The sequence below is a fragment of the Terrapene carolina genome, unplaced genomic scaffold (assembly GCF_002925995.2).
Source record: "Terrapene carolina triunguis isolate 2854851 unplaced genomic scaffold, T_m_triunguis-2.0 Scaffold926, whole genome shotgun sequence".
Classification (NCBI taxonomy): Eukaryota; Metazoa; Chordata; order Testudines; family Emydidae; genus Terrapene; species Terrapene triunguis.
Genome location: NW_020665277.1, coordinates 3,788,383 through 3,808,746, shown reverse-complemented (window position 1 = coordinate 3,808,746; position 20,364 = coordinate 3,788,383). Strand labels below are relative to the sequence as shown.

The 20,364-nt window shown below is 37.4% G+C and overlaps 1 protein-coding gene across 5 annotated transcripts in view; it reads right to left on the bottom strand.

The window, feature by feature from the left end:
• The window catches only part of MAGI3 (membrane associated guanylate kinase, WW and PDZ domain containing 3), a 214,647-nt gene that overhangs the window by 88,653 nt on the left and 105,630 nt on the right, over positions 1 to 20,364 (bottom strand). For all 5 annotated transcript variants that reach the window (XR_003370248.2, XM_026661018.2, XM_026661021.2 and 2 more), the window contains exon 2: positions 7,785 to 7,903. Coding sequence is in view for 4 of the 5 variants with exons in the window: in XM_026661018.2 (XP_026516803.1) it covers positions 7,785 to 7,903 (119 nt within the window). In the remaining variant the exon portion in view is untranslated. The remainder of the gene's footprint in view (positions 1 to 7,784; positions 7,904 to 20,364) is intronic.

Below are 20,364 nucleotides of genomic sequence, written 5' to 3'. Positions count from 1 at the left end.
CTCCGGTAATTCTGATATGTTCAATCTTAAGAACTTCTCGGTGTTATGAACTCCTCAGTTCCCAACTTTCATTAATATGGCAATAACTCTGAACACTTTCTATATTATGGTTTGCAATGAACAAAGACTCATCAATATATACAGTTACAATACATTCATATAATAGTCAAAATTCAATCTGAACAAACAAAGCAAAGAAGTTTACAATTCCGCTGCTTCTACTATTCAGGTTACAATTGCACCTGCACCACAAGCCCCCATTTTAAGATTGCATTATTCAAATACAAACAATTGCTCATTGCTCTGAGTTATTTTGGGGATGTAATTTATATATATTCTTAACATTTTTATGATCATAGCTATTTTTCTGGACAAGTCATACAAATCCATAAAGGAACTACTCCCCCGCTATCTGACGCTTTTTGCTTCCTATAAAACTCAAACAGCATGGAATAGCTTTTTTTTTTATAATCGTATCAAATTACACAAATAGGGCAAATTTCATGCTGTTGAGATGGTCCTTTCAAGGGTCTCTGTAGCACCTAATGGGGCTGTGCAGCAGAAGCTGCAAGTGGAGAGGCTGTATAGAAGGACCTCTGCACTCTCTGCATGCTGTGACGGGGTATCTACACAAGCTTCTCATAGGCCAGTACAGAGAATGGAAAGGGGTGGCCACATCTCTGTGGCCAGTGGCCCTAGCACTCCACACAATTGGTGCAGAGGAATGAAGACTATAGTTCCAGCATACAGGCTAAATAGTAGCCATTTTAGAAAGGAAATTCAGGCTAGGTCTACACTACTCGCCTGAATCGGCGGGTAGAAATCGATCTCTCAGGGATCGAATTATCGCGTCTCGTCGGGATGCGACAATCGATCCCCGAATCGACGCTCTTACTCCACCAGCGGAGGTGGGAGTAAGTGCCATCGACGGGGAGCCGCGGAGGTTGATTTTGCCGCCGTCCTCACAGCGGGGTAAGTCGGCTCTGATACGTCGAATTCAGCTACGCTATTCGCGTAGCTGAATTTGCGTATCTTAAATCGACCCCCCCTGTAGTGAAGACCTGCCCTAAGTTACACTGTAGCCTAGTGGCCTGAACCTAGGTTGAGGGTAACTTTTTCTCTCTCAGCTCACGTTCATTTCACCAACATAAAACCTGATTGCAAAGGGTTTTTTAATGCAGTTGAAGCAAATTTTTCATCTTATGAGTATAACTTAAAAAAAAATAAAAAATAAAAAAATAAAAAAAAAAAACTATAAAAAGTTTAATTTCCAATCTATATACATTCTTGAAATTACTGAGTAAATAAGAAATATACAACTTGATAGTTACAGTAGAAACAAAATGAACTTCATTTGGCAACTTGTCAGATAATTGCAGGTTATGAGCTGCTTTGGACAATAGTTAATTCTACATCCATTTCAAACTCTTTAGAATTTTGACAATCTGCTAGCAAACTGACAAGTGAAAAACAACAGCAAATACACAATGGTTTAAATATTTCTACAATTGTGATCTTTAGATCTTTGTTATAACTGCTAATGGTGACAAGCTTACATACAATGACAGCCATAGGAATGGTAGCCAATGAAGCCAAAACATCTCAGGTACTTCTACAAGTAGTACAAGGTTCTTTTAATTAACTTTCCCTTGAGAGGGTGTGCTAATGAGTGATTTATTTACCTGCTAAGTCAAGTCCAGAATCCTGTTCGTTATGTAAAACTTGCTACTTCCCTAGGAATATTTTTATAAATAAAAATAAAAAAAAAAGAATGGAGTCTCTTGACAAAAGTTGAGGAAATAGACTATCTTGCTATTTAGTTTCAGGGTTCCACACATAACCCTTACATCATCTGAAACTGACACTCTGGCAACAAGCATAAGCTTTTTCATATCACATTGTACATGAGATACTTGACAAACTTCATTTCTAATGAATCTAGAACAGTTTTAAATATTAGTCATGATGAAAACTTTCGACTTTCATTACATGTTTTGACATGTACACCTCTACCCTGATATAACGCGACCCGATATAACACGAATTCGGATATAACGCGGTAAAGCAGCGCTCCGGGGGGGGGGCGGGACTGCGCGCTCCGGCGGATCAAAGCAAGTTCAATATAACGCGGTTTCACCTATAACGCGGTAAGATTTTTTGGCTCCTGAGGACAGCATTATATCAGGGTAGAGGTGTATCTTACCTGCATCTATTAAATGAAAAAGGCTTTTAATCTTATACTGAGTGTAGAAAGTGGAAATATCTTAAGAATAAAGGCAAATGGACTTTTTTTTCAAGTCACTAATCAATCCAAAACATTCAAATGGTTTAAAGTTATCATATTTCAATATGCAAGATACAACCAATTGACAACAGCTTCTGCCCTTCAGTATTAGATCACTTTGTCAAGAATTCCATTAGATTTAAATTTTCTAATGTGGCTAAGATGAAATAAAATAATCACTTTGCTTTTGTGCCCATATGACAAATATTGACATGAAACATTCATAAGCCTTCGATCTCCACCCCCAATAAACTACTTCTGTATATGACAGCAGTTTATACCTCTAAATCTAATCTTATGAAAATTTAAATTTACAATTAGTCTCATCTCACAATTTTGTCTAGATTGTTTGCTAGTTCATTCACAAAAAATTAACATTTAACTTTTGTCGGTAGACATCTCATAGAATTTATAGTAAATGTTCTGATGAGAAAGTAAGTATTATACAATACTAATTAAAAACAGTTTTTTGATACCATGCAAAATGGGCCCCTTGTACACAGACTGACGACACAAACTGAATGTTATCCTGTATGATGGAAACATTAGGTGTGTGAAGGAATGCATGTTGAAACACAGTTTTAAATATCAACTTAACTCACTTCAACTCCTTGAATTACTTCATTAACTAAAGATTTTTTTAAAGTCCACAATACAAGATAATTAAGTGTGGAAAAACACCCATACAATAGAAAGACACCATCTCAGGTCAGAAGAAATTAATATACAGCAGATGAATATTGCAGCAAAGAATAGCATGAGATTTCAATGAGACTTACTCCCCAAAAACAAATGAGATTCATTGGTGAACCGGAGTTTTTATTGTAATTTCTACTTAACCAAAAGGAAATGGCAAATATGTCCTCTCTTTCACCTTCCTGGATGTCTCTCATCGTGCATAGCATCCTTTTAAACAGAGGTCATGCAATGACTTGGTCAGTTCGCTGCCTGGTCTCTGATATGCCAATGGGCTGCACGTAAATCCCAGTGAAGTTTGTAGATAACAGGAAGTCACACAGACTGAAAAGGTCTTGCTATGCAAATTACTTCTTCAGGGTATTTATCGGTGGTGCTCAGCACCCAGCCTATTCCACTGAAGTCAGTGGGAACTTCCCAGTGAGCAGCACTGTTGCAAATCAGGTCACTTATTTGGTGGCTAAGTATTGAGTTAGGAGCCTAAGTTTAAGACCTCATTTTTGAAAATCTTGGGCTCTTCGTTCTTGGAGACACGATAGTGATCAGACTGGAGTTTGGATTTGCTGCTTATAGAACTGCAATACTATACCTCTAGAATCACATACCGTATCAACACACCTCCGAACCTGTAGAAAAGGAGGGCCTGTTGACTTCATTACTAGGGTCTCCTTATTTCATAGGGAAAGGAGAGGTGTATTTTACTCATACTATTCACAGCTCAATGACTTTTCTGTCCTTTTTTAATGGGTTTTCTAATCAAAGTTTTTTCCTCCTCAAACAAATTATTCACTTGTTAGATCAGTGATTTCCATTCTGCAGTATTGGTATTCATACATGTGGGTGTTCCTAATTTCACAATGCGTAGCATTAATTGAAAGCAAAGTTACGGCTGGCAGGAGTTACCTAATGAGAAACAATTAAAGATAAGGCAAAACCATTATAATAATGAAAATGACTTGTATGTAACTTTCTATAAAGCAGTATTATTTAAAGAATGAGATAGTGTTATAGCATGCTGGGCTATATCAGCATACAGGCACACTGTTGAAAAGATGGGAAAATTGGAGGTAATGAGGGAACATCAATCATGCTATGATTTTAGGAGGAAGAGAGTTTTAGAAATTAGAAATTATGATGAGAGGAAGACAGAGACAATAAAAGCTGGAGGATGAGGATGTGAGAAAGAAAAATGTTCACACATGCTGTGAGCCTGACTGATTTACTGTACAGAAGTTGGTGAAGATCTGGGCCAAGCAATATTAATTGAGCTTTGGGGGGGGTGGGGGTGGAATAGCTGTATGTAGTCTGCCACCATTATGATGATGTATCATTTCCTTAATGTCTCTTGAATGTTCTTGGAAATTTAGTAATTAATGACGTCACTAACAAAGCAAAATTGATTTCTGACCACCTATTACATAATTGAGTTGGATCAAATTTATTTCAGTCTTTTCAGTCATCTGTATGCTTGTACTCTATTATTAGATGAATTCATTTCTGCTTTCATAATTCAGAATGTGACCCAAGTATGTAAATTACCATGGAGCCTGGAATGTGGTGTTGCCACTGCATGAGTCTTCCCGTAAGTAAACAATGCTGGATAGCAAAAAAACTAAACTTTCAAAGCAATCCAGCAGACTGGTCATGCTAATTAAGAAATGTTCAAAACGTACAAGTCTAGCAAACAAGGAAGTTTTAGTTAAACATGATTAACGCTCTCCTGAAGCAAAGATTACAGTGATTCGTTATTGCATACCATCTTGTTTAACCTCAACAATCTTTTAAAAACTTGTCAATTTTACTCCAATGAACAATGTGAACAGCTTTATCAGTAAGTGAGCCTCATTTCCATTACACTGATTTTTTTTAGACTCCTCATTCTTTTACTCATAAGATTAGGTGGATATTTTATTTTCCCTAGTGTAATCCTGGCCAGGCTGAATGTCAGAACCACTCATCAACTTGCAAAGACCCAAACCATTAATTACACTGGTCACAAAATAATGGGTAAATAAAAAATGTGTTAAAAAAAATAACATGCATGAAGCTACAACAAAAAATGCTTTAACATATAATTAAATAGATTCTAAGGCAAGAAAGGACCACTGTGATCATCTAATCTGACCTCCACAATAATACAGGCCATAGAACTTCCAAAATAATTCCTAGAAAAATATCCTTTTAGAAAAGCATCTGATCTTGATTTAAAAAATGGTCAGTGATGGAGAATCTACCATGACATGTGGTAAATTGTTCCAACAGTTTATTACTCACAGTTAAAAATGTACACCTTATTTCCACTCTGAATTTGTCTAGCTTCAATTTCCAGCTACCAGATCAGTTTATACCTTTCTCTGATAGATTGACGAGCCTATTAAATATTTGTTCTCCATGTAGATATTCACAGACTGTAACCAAGTCACTCCTTAACCTTTCTTTTGGTAAGCCAAATAAGAAGCTCAATCTATCACTATGAGGCATTTTTCTAATATTTTAATCATTCTCATGGCTCTTCCTGAACCCGTCTCCAATTTACCAAATCTTTCTTGAATTGTGGGCACTAGAACTGGTCACCGTATTCCAGCAGCCATCGTACCAGTGCCAAATATGGTGGTAAAGTAACTTCTCTTCCCTTACTTGAGATTCCCCTGTTTGTGCATCCCAGGATCCCATTAGTTCTTTTGGCCATCGTGTCACACTGGGAACTCATGTTCAGCTGATTATCCACCACAACACCCAAATATTTTCAGACTCACTGCTTCGCCGCATAGTCCTCTTCCTGTAATTATGGCCCATGTTCTTTGTTCCTACATGTATACATTCACATTAATCCGTATTACAAAGCATAATGTTTATGCCCAGTTTACCAAGTGATCCAGATCGTTCTGAAACAATGACCTGTCTTCTTAATTGTTTACCACTCCCCCATATTTTTGGGTCATCTGCAAACTTTATCAGTGCTGATTTTGTGTTTTCTTCCAGGTCATTGATAAAAATATGAAAAAGCACGGGGTGAAGAACTGATCCCTGCTGGAAACACATCTGTTCGATGATGATTCCCTATTTACAATTACATTTGGAGACCTATCAGCCAGTTTTATATTAATTTAATGTGTGCCATGTTAATTTAATATCATTCAAGTTTTTTAATAAAAATACTTCAAATAAAACTTGTGTTCAGTCGTTCTAAAGAGTAAATATCTCATATGGAAGGTACAGTGTGGCTTTTGGATAATTGAGAAATGGAATGGCATGATAATGCAAAAAGCACCACACAGACAGGAATTTCAGTAATTGTGGGGATGTCCTTTAAACTGAAAGATACTCTCTGATAAGCTGGAAAAGTACATTATTTTTATCCAAGCTGTCAGTTTGTGGTGGTTCTAAAAGCTATGATTACCCAACTGGGTCCTCATAACTCCCTAAAAAAAAAATTCAGATTGCATTTAGAAATGTAAAATAGTGTTCAATATCCATTAGCATTCATATTAGTGAATAAAAATGAGGTGCTTCAGACCTTCTGTTTGGTCAGAACTGTCCTATATCAGTCACTTAATGAATGCCATGTGCACGCCATACAGTATCTGTTGCCACCAAAAAACCATTCACTTCAGTAAAGCTTTGCCTCGGCTTGTTTGTTAATTAAATAGTAAATATTCTTGCATCAAAAGTACACTGAATACTTTGTTTTTTAGTAATTAAGATAATGAGCTTAAAATGCGCTGCTCCAATGAACAATTTTAGCCTCGGTAAAGTCTAAGAGCCCAGTAATAGCATATAAGCAGGCAATCAGCATTAAGCATTTTAACCATATTTATAAGAGCCTTTGAAGCTGATCAGTGATGGGTGACTGAAATGAGAGCAGCAACCTCTTAATGATTCCTGGCTGAAGATGTGTTAGCAGGTGGGCTGTATGGATGGGGAAATACTATGAGATGCCAGCCATTCCAGCCTACAGTGGATTAGGAGGTAAGGCTCATCCCATGGTGTCCTCTCATTAATGCTTGCTCTACAACTCTACTGTGCCTATTCTAATTTAGGAAGGCTGCTTCTCCTTTCCCCAACCACTGGGCCATGCTACAGGTCCCTCCTCCATCCCACTAAATTTCAGGCTCAGATATGTTACAAGTGCACCCATAACTTCCCTTGTGCACCCCGCTTGGTTATGTTCCAGCTCAGTCTCCTTCCTCACAAACAGTTCTTCTACAATTATACTCTCTTCCCTCCTTTCCGTTTTCTCTAACACCCAGCCTATCTATAGGTGGTCACCTAGAGGTCTTAATCTCCCCTTTGTGAGAAGCCACAAAACTGGCTAGGCGCGTGTGTGCGTGTGCAAGAGAGACTGCCACAAAAATCAATGGCGAGAGTTATATTATACTAGTTATAGTAATGATGTCTCACTCCCCCTAGGTTTACTTACTCTTATGCTGACATGAAATCTTTATCTGTTGCATTCTTTAATGGTTTCTAGAGGCAGTACAAATGAGTTAAAAAAATATAGACACTCTTGAAGTCCTCTGAACTTGGAATTTTGACATTTTTGCTGGCTTGTCAATCCTTTAATATATATAAATATGGTTATCAATAGACTAATTTTCCATTGCATCCCAAGTTAACTTAGAACGTTTCTTAATATGGATTCTAACAAAGAGCCTACCTAAAAATAGCCTTTATGCAAAGGAATCCCCACTGAAAGGGTGGAAATGTGAAACACAGGATCAAAGGAAAAAAGCTTACAGGATTCTTGAGTTATGCAGAGTTTAACTGAAATAAATTAATTTATGCTAGCACTCTACATACTTACATGGGATGGTTCTCAGGTAAAGATTGTCTCTGATCACCTGTTGGAGTTTATGGTCTATTGAGCCTTTCTGGAACTGCAGGCTCAGGTAGTGACGCAAGTCTTTGTTGATCACTTTTCCTTTAAAATATAAGAAAACAATATAATGAAAAAATTTGCAAAAAATATTTAAGAGAATGCTCATACCAACTAAACTACATTTCACTGCAGTAAACATCTCTGCAAAATCTAAAATAGAAAGGAAACTACAAATTAGTTTATTCAAAAGCACTAGACTAGATAGGAAAGCTGCATGCTCCCGGGGCCAGATCCTCAGCTGATGTAAATTGGTATAGCTCCACGGACTTCAACTAAAGTCAACAGAGCTATGCTGTTTTATAACCAGGCTGATGATCTGGCTCCTGGATTTCCACCCGTCCTGTTGACACTGAACAAGAGTCCCTGTGACAAGATTCAGCCCTTTTATGCAGGACAGATGAAATGTTAAGACTTTAAAACTTCACTAAAAGTTAAGAGCAGAATACTTTTAGACAACCCATATTTATGTGTCAAAGAACCTGTAAGCCCATGAAGAAGCATAAGTGCAACATCAATCTTAGTGTTGTCTGCTGCCGAGAGTAAAAAAAAAATATAGGTGAAGTACTAAAGTGCTGAGGATTACTGGCCACAACAGATGTGATGCTGGCTAAGGACTATTGAATTTCCATTTATGGGAATGGATAGAATGAGCAGAATGGCCCTGGAACTGAATAATAGCATACAGCCTATAGTTTAATGAGAGACTACTGCAGGATACCATACAAAAAGTATTGGCAAACTGTGCTTAAAAAAAAAAAAAAAAAAAAAAAAATCACATCTTATAGTGCTTTTAACTGCTTCACATGCAGGTAGTGGAGAGAAACTGTACAATCCAGGTATGTGACAACATAATCAACTCAGAACCCAGCTGGAGATTAAATATTGCCTGCATCACCAATGTGCTCATCACTCATCAGAAAATCATGTAAGGTTGTATTAATCCACAAATAATAAAGCCAGACATTTTATTTCAAATTTGTAAACTGTGTCAGGAAGTCTTAAAATTATTGTTTTGATTTGCAAGCTTTTATCTTGCATCCTTAGATTTAGCTTATTTCTTAAAATATTTCATTTATTGATTTATAAAAAATGGATTTACAAACCCTGATGAAAGTTTACAAATCCCACTTTGGAGCCATAAATCCTATTACAGATTTGCAAATTGAAAGAAAATAAATCCAAAATCCAAATTTTGGATTTACAAATTCTCACAGGATTCTAATGACTGTTCTGTAAAGCCTGTCCTTATCAGGTTTAAAACCTAACATTTGAACTAAGTCCCTACAATTAAAAACTGCATGTGCGCTTCAGCAGTAGTTTCTTATTTTGTTCTGGGAGATGCCACGTGCACCCAACCAACCAGTGACTCTCAAAGCCCATAATTCAAGAGCTACCCATTATTGCAGTACAGTGGTCAGCTCAAACAGTTAAAAGTAGAACAGCTCCACCAAAGTTGGAAGCACAACAAAAATGTGAACTGTCATCATAGTGATTCCATTTCAAAATTCCTTATAGAATATTTGTCCCAACCATGACAATTAGGGGTGTGTGAGAAAATTGAATACAGAGTTAGAGATCACCTGAAATTTAATAATAGATCAAATCGTTTGCAACTAGAGACTGTTAACTATGTGCTTTGCCTACCTGTTTTCGGTATCTAATGGAATAACTAGCATATGGACTAAGGATCTGACTATTGTAGTCTTTATGCTTCTGGCAGATTACAACAAATGGCACACATTAAAAAAAAAAAGCGCTGTGGTACAATAAAACCAATTTCTTCCCACACTTAAAAGGTCATTAGCTTTCTACTGTGCAAACGGATTTTTCTGGAGCACCTTATACTGACTTATCTAGGTTGACAGATTTTTGCAGTTTAAAACATAAAAATGGTTAAGATAAAACTATGTTTAGAAATCATTTAAATAATTAATGCTCTTTCTATAAGGTATTGTTGCTGTATTTGGCTGCTGCAATTGAGAAAAATCACATCTTAATAATCAGAATAGCGAAATATATAATAATCAAGAAAATCAGCTAGTCAAGTTAATCATGAGGGGCAGATGTTTTGTAACAGAGTGAGCTCAGGTCAGGGAAAAAACTCGTGTTCCATCCCTAATTCTCATCATCACTGACTAGCTCAGTGGTTCTCAACCAGGGGTACACACACCCCTGGGATACACAGAGAAGATCTTTCAGGGGGTACATCAACTCATCTAGATATTTGCCTAGTTTTACAACAGGCTACATAAAAAGCACTCATGAAGTCAGTACAAACTAAAATTTCATACAGACCATGACTTGTTTATACTGCCCTATATACTATACACTGAAATGTATAGTACAATATTTATATTCCAATTAATTTATTTTATAATTGTATGGTAAAAGGGAGAAAGTAAGCAATATTTCAATAACCGTGTGCTGTGACACTTTTGTATTTTTATGGGTGATTGTGTAAGCAAGTAGTTTTTAAGTGAGGTGTAACTTGGGGGTACACTAGACAAATCAGACTCCTGAAAGGGGTGCAGTAGTCTGGAAAGGTTGAGTGCCACTTGACTAGATGTGTCACCTCGAGACACAACCACTATGCCTGTGTTACACCACTTGAAAAAAGGCAATAATATCCCTGAAAAGTGCTTTGAGATCTATAGATAGGATAAGAAAGTGATGTTAAACTGCAAAGTATTACATTACAATTAAATAAATATCTGTTGATAGAACCATGCCCCAAACCCCATTAAATCAGGCAATGATAACACTTCCTATTGGAAGTAAGCAAATAGGTTATGCATCTAAACTAGATCAATTGTCAAATGGGATCCTGCATTCGTGGTGTTTCAAGTAAAGTATTATGTTACAGGAAGGTTTTTTACAATTATTCCTTTGTGACACTCCTGTCAGGTACCATTAGCAAACCTGTCATATTGCCAGATAACCACTGCCCCTCTAGCACACAAATAACTGAAGCCTTGTTTTACTGCTTTATCCCTCTGACAGAAGGGTACAAAGCAATCTATTGTACGCTGTCATCTTCAGAGAAAGCGCACTCACTTGGGTTCAGTGAGCTTTGCAAATTAAAGCTATGTACTTAATCAGAATGTCCAAATCTTAAAGTGGAAGAATTTTAATGATCATTTGTTTTCAAAAGGCTATAAAAAGGATGGTATATGGACGTATATGGCAGAATCACAACTTATACTCCTAAGTTTCTTTGCAACTTACAGTACAGAATATGTACCTCTGGACCTAGTAATGTCACCAGCCAAACAATACATTAGATGATAAATAAAATTAACTCTTTAGATTATAAAGGAGTAAATGTTGTATGTGTTGTACAGTGCCAGCCCAATGGGAATCTGATTCTGATTTGGGGCCATAAGGTTCTGCGGCAATTAGGGCTGTCGATTAATCGCAGTTAGCTCATGCGATTAACTCAATAAAATTAACTGCGATTAAAAAAAATTAATCGTGATTAATCGCACTGTTAAACAATAGAATACCAATTGAAATTTATTAAATATTTGTGGATGTTTTTCTACATTTTAAAATATATTGATTTCTATTACACCACAGAATACAAAGTGTACAGTGCTCACTTTATATTAGTTTTTATTACAAATATTTGCACTGTAAAAATGATAAACAAAATAAATAGTATTTTTCAATTCACCTCACAAGTACTGTAGTGCAATCTTTATTGTGAAAGTGCAACTTAAAAATATAGTTTTTTGTTACATAACTGCACTCAAAAACAAAACAATGTAAAACTTTAGAGCCTATAAGGCCACTCAGTCCTACTTCTTGTTCAGCCAATCGCTAAGACAAACAAGTTTGTTTATATTTACAGGAGATACTGCTGCCTGCTTCTTATTTATGTCCCCTGAAAGTGAGAAGAGGCATTTGCATGGCACTTTTGTAGCTGGCATTGCAAGATATTTATGTGCCAGATATTCTAAACATTCGTATGCCCCTTCATGCTTCAGCCACCATTCCAGAGGACATGCTTCCATGCTGGTGATGTTCGTTAAAAAAATAGCGTGTTAATTAATTTTGTGGCTGAACTCCTTGGGGGAGAATTGTATGTCTCCTGTTCTGTTTTACCCGCATTCTGCCATATATTTTATGTTACAGCAGTCTCGGATGATGACCCAGCACGTTTGATTTACGAACACTGTCACTGCAGATTTGACAAAACTCAAAGAAGGTACCAATGTGAGATTTCTAAAAATAGCTAAAGCACTCGACCCAAGGTTTAAGAATCTGAAGTTCCTTCCAAAATCTGAGAGGGACGAGGTGTGGAGCATGCTTTCAGAAGTCTTAAAAGAGCAACATTTCGATGCAGAAACTACAGAACCCGAACCACCAAAAAAGAAACTTATCTTTCTGCTGGTGGCATCTGACTCTGATGATGAAAATGAACATGCATTGGTCCGCTCTGCTTTGGATCATTATCGAGCAGAACCCGTCATCAGCATGGACGCATGTCCTCTGGAATGGTGCTTGAAGAATGAAGGGACATATGAACCTTTAGCGCATCTGGCACGTAAATATCTTGTGACGTGGTTACAACACTGCCATGCGAATGCCTGTTCTCACTTTCAGGTGACGTTGTAAACAAGAAGAGGGCAGCATTTTCTCCTGCAAATTGTAACCAGACTTGTTTGTCTGAGTGATTGGCTAAAGTAGGACCAAGGGGACTTGTAGGCTCTAAAGTTTTATAGTTTTGTTTTTGAGTGCAGTTTTTTTGTACATAATTTTACATTTGTAAGTTCGACTTTCTTGCACTACAGTACTTAGATGAAATGAAATATACCATTTCTTTTTTTTTTACAGTGCAAATATTTGTAATAAAAAATAAATATAAAGTGAGCACTGTACACTTTGTATTCTGTGTTGTAATTGAAATAAATATATTTGAAAATGTAGAAAACATCCAAAAATATTTACATAAATGGTATTCTATTATTAATCGTGTGATTAATCACGCGATTAATTTTTTTAATCACTTGACAGCCATAGCTGCAATACAAATAAACGACAACCAGACAGTAGACCACCACCACCACAAGTAGCATGGAAAATAGGATTTCAAGGGATATTTTCCAAAACTAATATTTTTGAATCCCTATTTATCTATAGCTAATAATTAATAGGCTCAAAATTTTGAAATACTTTTAAATGGCTGTAAAATAAGAAAAAACTGTCATTATACAGTTATTCTAACAGGTGTCCAGAAAGGCTGCTGTGAGCGAGCTGGGTAAGATTCCATAGCAAAGAGTGCAATAGGGTATAGCTGTCCCAGTTTAGACTCAGCAGCAAAGTCATTCGCATCTCATAGCTGAAAAACTGCAAATTTTATGGAGTTACAATTGTAAAAAACTTTTTGCACCTTTATCGACCAGGGTTGGCACCGTGTGTCAGCTCAATAGTCCAAAAAACAGGCCAGGCTATTGCAGAGACAGGAGGACTTTCTACTTTTGGTGAGTTAACACTTTACTGACTCAGGAGTAATAAATGGCTAATTCTTAGTGTCTCATCATGTGCTGTCAGTATTAAAAAGGAGAGACACACAGTTGCCTAGAAAAAGGGTGACTGATTAGATATAGAAAATGGAGCATTGGCACAGGGAAGGCTGCGATCTTGCTTCCAGAAGAGAGCCAAGGGAGGAATTATGGCTATGACTACAACACAAGATGGCTGAACATCAAAAAGTCCAGGGCACCATCACACATCTATAAACCGCGTTTTACTTGGGTGTTTGAAACCAAGAAGCAAGAAGTCCAAAAGAATGAGGTAGAGAGGAAATCAGGTTAATGTAATAGTGAGGTTATTTTTAAATCATAGCAGTCAGGTCAATTAAGAGTGATTTCTAAGTGAGGAGGAGGACAAAAAAAAAATACCTCTGCACATTTCCTTTTCTGAATGGAACATTAATCAAGAATTTATATGAGAAGATTCAAAATGTCACATACAGTTCTCAAGATGCTGACAAAAATATATGCAGGCAGAGTATAAAACATGGTATATTTTTGTTGTTGTTAAGCATTCAGTCCACTCTGCATAATCAGCAGCAGTGTTCTCAATATTCCATCAGTAAAAACTTCAGTTTTTAAATTTTTCTCAGCATCTTTTATTTTATGAACACAGAGTGTCCTATCATTATGCAGAGCTACATTAATGCAAAAGTGCTCTCTATTTTAAGGCTAGATTTTCCTCTGGTCTCAAAATGACCCACATTTCACCCAAATGGACATTCCTCACTTATATTTAGTAAAACAGAATATAGTAAACTATTCCCTTTCTACCGATAGAGTTCATCAACTGGAGACCTGGATTCTCTCTTAAATGTTAAGGAATACACACTGTACATTTGTTTGGTATTAGTATACTAGTGCCAGTTCTTTGATCATTTTCCTACTTTGGAGATGATGAGTATAAAATTCACTGCACTTGTGAATTAGCCAGCCATAAAGGTTCCCCAGCATTCATCAGTCCTAGTATTGAAGAGGCAAGATGACTCTCAAATCCAAAAGAGGTGTATGATCAGAGAACATCCGTCTGAGTATCTGCCTTGTTAACATGCAAAAGTGACAGCATAATTTCATGTATGCAGTGTTGTAGTGTGACAGTCCCAGGATATTATAGACAAGGTGAGAGAGATAATATCTTTTATTGGACCAACTACTGTCGGTGTGAGAGAAGCTTTCAAGCATAAACAGAGCTCTTCTTCAGGTCTCGGAAACTTACTCAGAGCTCTGTGTAAGCTCGAAAGCTTGTCTCACCAAGAGAAGTTAGTCAAATAAAAGGTATTACCTCACCTACCTTGTCTCTCCAGCATCAGCCAATCTCAAAAGGAGGCAGAAACCATTGTTCCAGTCTGAGGGAGTTTCCAGGCACAAACTGAAAAAGGTAAATTATTTGCAAATCCTTCATGTTCAAGAGAAAGCTAACTAAGCAACCAAAGGAAGAGGAGCCACATTAAAGTTAAAATGCTGACAGTTTGGTGGGATAAACGCATATCCCAATTCAATTACTCCTCTCAAAAATAAACTGAAGAGGAGATCCTGTAGGCACTGACATTTGATTTCACAGGCTAAGTACAGCATTAGGCTAGAAGGGAAAGGGCAGGGAGCACATTTTCAGACCTTACCAGGTCATCCTATTTTGGTGATTTATAACAATTTAATGAGTTCTTGTGGGACCTTTAAGAGACATCAGTGAAGAAGAGAGTCATTGTTAAATAATTACAACTGCTTGAATGTAATAGGAAAGTCCAGGTGCTATTTATTACACACTATATAGCCCATGTTGATGTAAACAATAATGCTAAGTATAACCAAGATTTCCCATATATTTATAGATCAGAATTGTCAATGTGAAGAGAAGACCCATATTAGGGCCCTACCAAATTCACGGTCCATTTTGGTCAATTTCACGGTCATAGGAATTTAAAAATTGTAGATTTAATGATTTCAGCTATTTAAATCTGAAATTTCACGTTTTGTAATTGTAGGGGTCCTGACCCAAAAAGGAGTTGGGGGGGGGGGTCCGCAAGGTTATTGTAGGGGGTGTTGCAGTACTGCTACCCTTACTTCTGAGCTGCTGCTGGCTACAGCGCTGCCTTCGGAGCTGGGCAGCTGGAGAGCTGCGGCTGCTGGCCAGGAGCCCAGCTCTGAAGGCAGAGCTGCCGTCAGCAGTAGTGCAGAAGTACGGATGGCATGGTATGGTATTGCCACCCTTATTTCTGCATTGCTGTCTGCAGAGCTGGGCCCTCAGTCAGCAGCCACCTCGCTACGGCTGCCCAGTTCTGAAGGCAGCAGCGCAGAAGTAAGGGTGGCATGGTATGGTATTGCCATCCTTACCTTCTGCACTACTGCTGGTGGGGTGCAGGGCCAACAGCTGCTGCTCTCTGGCTGCCCAGCTCTGAAGGCAGCGCAGAAGTAAGGATGGCAACACTGTGACCCCTCCTTAAAATAACCTTGCAACCCCCCTGAACCTCCTTTTTGGGTCAGGACCCCCAATTTGAGGAATGCTGGTCTCCCCCGTGAAATCTGTACAATATAAGGTAAAAGCATACAAAAGCCCAGATTTCACGGTGGGAGCCCAGATTTCATGGTCCAGGACGTCTTTTTCATGGCTGTGAATTTGGTAGGGCCCTACCCATATTACTGCAAGGACAGAGAGTCATTATAATAAAAGTAAGAAGACAGATGATCACTGAAAGGGGCTTGTCGTAACAATACAAATATACAGAGCAATTATTTATAAAGTAATGTCTATAAGTCCATGGTATGGATACACCTGGAATACTGCGTGCTGTTCTGGTTGCCCCATCTCAAAAAAGATACATTAGAAATGGAAAAGATACAGAGAAGGGCAACAACAAATGATGAAGGGTATGAACAGCTTCTATCTGAGGAAAGATTTAAAAGACTGGGACTATTCAGTTTGGAAAAGAGACAACAGGGGGATATGATAGAGGTCTATAAAATCATGACTGGTGTGCAGAAAGTGACTAGGGAAGTGTTATTTAGCCCCTTCACATAACAGAATAACCAGGGGTCACCCAATGAAATTAGGAGGCAGCAGGTTTAAAACAAACATAAGGATGTACTTCTTCACACAACGTGCAGTCAACCCTTGGAACTAATTGCCAGGGGACGTTGTGAAGGCCAAAACTATAACTGGATTCAAAAAAGAATTAGATAAATTCATGGAGGATAGGTCCATCAATGGCTATTAGCCAATACTGTCAAGGATGCAACCCCATGCTCTGGGTCTCCTTAGGCCTCTGGATCATTTGATGATTGCCCTGTTCTGTTCATTGCCTTTGAAGCATCTGGCATTGGCCACTGTCAGAAGACAGGATACTGGTCTAGATGGACCTCTGGTCTGACCCAGTATGTCCGTTCTTATGTTCTTACTTCTGATAAGTATTTTCCAGACACAGTGAAGGTTAAGAAATGACTGCATTTTACATCAGCTAGATGAGATATTCTTTAATCTTTGTGCCACAATTTTCCAGTTGTAAAATAGATCAATAATGCTTACCTACTGTCTTGACAGGGAAATTGTGAGGCTTAATATCTAGTATGATTTTTATTCAAGTTCACTTCACAACATAATTACTCAAAATATGGGAGCTGGCTCTCAAGTGCAGTCAGCTGGTGAATTTCAGAATTGGCAAAACCAGATTAGTATATCCAGAGGTTAATGCATCTAGAAACCGGGTCTTCCCATAAATGCCTTGCCTGAAGTACAGAAAACTAATTTTGAATTGCAGAACACCTCTGGGCTGGCCACAATTCTCAGCACCTTCCCCCTCTAATTTAAATGTTGCATAGCTTTAATAAATGTAGGTGCTAGGGAAGCTCATAAGCAAACAGAATAGGAACAAAATTCTGATTGTGTCAGTATTTAGGAGAGAGTGCCCCTTAAATCCATTAATAATCTGGGTTAAAAGAGACTGTAGCACTCCACTGGATGCTATTTTTTGCTAGGTTGAGTGTAAAAATCCACTTTGAATCAGTGTCAAACACACACAGCTTTAAGCCGACAATAATACAAGTCTGCAATTATGTACTCTAGATGTGTAACACCTGGTTTCCGTTAGTGTCTTTCCAGTAAAATAATGCACAAAAGGAAAATTTACAGATTTAACTCTATATCTGCAGAGAAAGCTGTTGAGTGGATTTTAATCACCTTAACATTTCCACTTTCCTCCTGAAATGAGAACTAGCAAAAGAACACTAGCATGTACCAACAACATGCAGTGCTTAGTACTTATCAATAAGTCGCCTAGCAATTTGTTTCTCAGCTTCATTTAATAATGTCTGCTATTGAAATAATTATTTTTTAGAAACATAACAATAGTATTAAGAGGATGCCATAATGCAACCCTCTCAGTTTTTTAGCAAGCGACCAACAGTTTATAAAGTATTTATCACAAAGAGGGTGAGTATTTCACAAGAACAGTGGCAGATTTTCCAATCTGAAACTCAAACAACTCACCACTACTCTCCTTGGTTAAGCATTCTTTGTTGTTATGGCAGTGCTAATGTTACGAAACTCAAACCTTGAACTGAATTCCCTCTTTTGCTGTCATGAACTGTTCTGCACAAAGCTTTGGATTTGCTTCCTACGGCATAAGGAGCAAGACATGTCATGGAAAACGAAAATAAATGGTGTAATCTCCAGCACAAAGAAGTATTTTCCATTTGTTAGAACACATTGGTTTACTGCTTGTAGACAAGCTGATTTCTCAATATTGAAAAAAATGTTTCACTACTCAAATGGCCCATCTATCTCCGAGTCATAGCTAGATTTGTTGCATTTCACTTTAGCAATATAAGTATATTTCACTTAGATAAACTAGATGAATCTGGTTGTTAACTAGTTCAGACTGCTGCATGTTCTGAGAAACTTTAGATAAAAAGGTAAAATACATAAAGATAGCCCCTATAGCAAATGGAATGTTACTCACTAAACATTTCTCAATAAATATCAACATGCATGGTACAAAGTATAAATGAAGCTCTTAAAGATAGACTGACATGAAGGAGTTGGTCTTAAAATACAACAACATAATGCAAGGATTTGGGCTGTATTCTCAGAATAATTCAGTACTAAATTACTATACTGAGTCTGAAATGATCCCCCTGGGGAAGACAGAATAAAGGCAGACAAAATATTGGGAGAAACACAATGCCAGAAACCCAACTAGAGAATGGTAACATGAAGTAGAGAGCACAAAATAAAGTGATAGCAAAGATGCTTTAGGCCAGCTCTAAAGCCTATTCTTATATAAGAATAGTTACTACCACTCCCAGAGAGCCCATGATTCCTCTTAAAAGCATCCTATCAGCCCGTGACAGCACCTCAGAAATTTAGGATTTCTATTCATTGTGCTACAAAATTATCCCACAGGGGAAACAGATGAAATATAGGAGCCAGTCAAAGAGAGCAATGTACTTTAAACACACTTTGGAATTTTCAGGTTTTGTTTAAAGAAAGGAAATACTGCTAAGTGTTCATTGGCAAAATGGCAAAGCTGAAATTTCAGTGACTCAGGCTCTTTATATCTTAAATGTGTAAATATTTTCTATGAATTCAAGCTGTGCTGGACAATGTTATTGCCCAAAAATAAATCACAGCAAAATACTTCTCACAAGAACTCTTGGTAATGACCCTAAGCAACACAGACCAATTTACCAAATATTTCACTATAAATTATGTTGAAGACAAAGCCTGGCCCCCTCATTCTGATATACTTTCCCCTATCAACAGTTTTGGTTTTTTTAAACCTTTCTCCGAAGAGGAATACAAATAGCAGCACTGGCCATATCATGCACACATTTTAACAAAATACAAGCCTATCTAAAATGAACATCTTTTCTCCTCAAAGGCAGTTGAGAACTTTTTAAAGGCTTTGCTCCCAAGTTTCCATACTGACAACTCCTAGTGACACTGAAATCTATACTCCGACAGCATATAGGGGAAGAGGGTGTTGCATCGATTGTACAGGTGTGCTGCATTTTTCTTTCCAACCTCATACTTAAAAATGTGTATTATCCAAAGATATTGTATATTTAATTAGAAAAACAACTTTTAAAAGTATTAGTAAATGTAATGTGTATTATTTCCATATTGAACTACACCTCTACCCCGATATAATGTGACCCAATATAACACGAATTTGGATATAACGCGGTAAAGCAGAGCTCCGGGGGGGGGGAGGGGCGGGACTGTGCACTCCGGCGGATCAAAGCAAGTTCGATATAATGTGGTTTTACACCTATAACGCGGTAAGATTTTTTGGCTCCCGAGGACAGCGTTATATTGGGGTAGAGGTGTATTTGATTATAACCTCTGTTTCCCTTATTAGTACTTTTTATACTTTTCCTTCACAAATGTTTAAAACAGAAGTATCGATTTTGGGAAACAAATTAGATGAGAACTACTCTTTTGCTCTTTAGAGAGATTAACAATCTGTTCACAACTCATCACAAGCTTCTCTAATGGAATGAGAGGGTACAGAAAACTAATGGAAAAAATCAGTCACTGCTAGAACTACAAGTGGCATCCAGCTTCCAAAGCATGCACTCTCTCTTCAGATAAAATGATGGAAAGCTTGACTCATTCCATACATTTATTACAATAAAAAAATCGAATTTACATTTTCAACATGGATTGAGTGTTCAAAGAGCTGCCAGACTTTTGAATATTACCAGTCTTGTAATAGAGCATTTGTTCTTGGCTGTAATGATATATTAAAGTGATGCCAGTAAACAGAGATATATACAAATTCTTCTTCTGGAGCGATTTCTAGTTCCTGGTAATGGAAAGTAACCATTTCTTCTACCTTTGGAAAAACAAGCCAGCATATATCATAAGGAGAACAGCTTACATACTTCTTATATAGAAGACAAAAAAGTCCAGATTTTTTAGTGTGTGTGTGTGTGTGTGTGTGTGTGTGTGTGTGTGTGTGTGTGTGTGTGTGTGT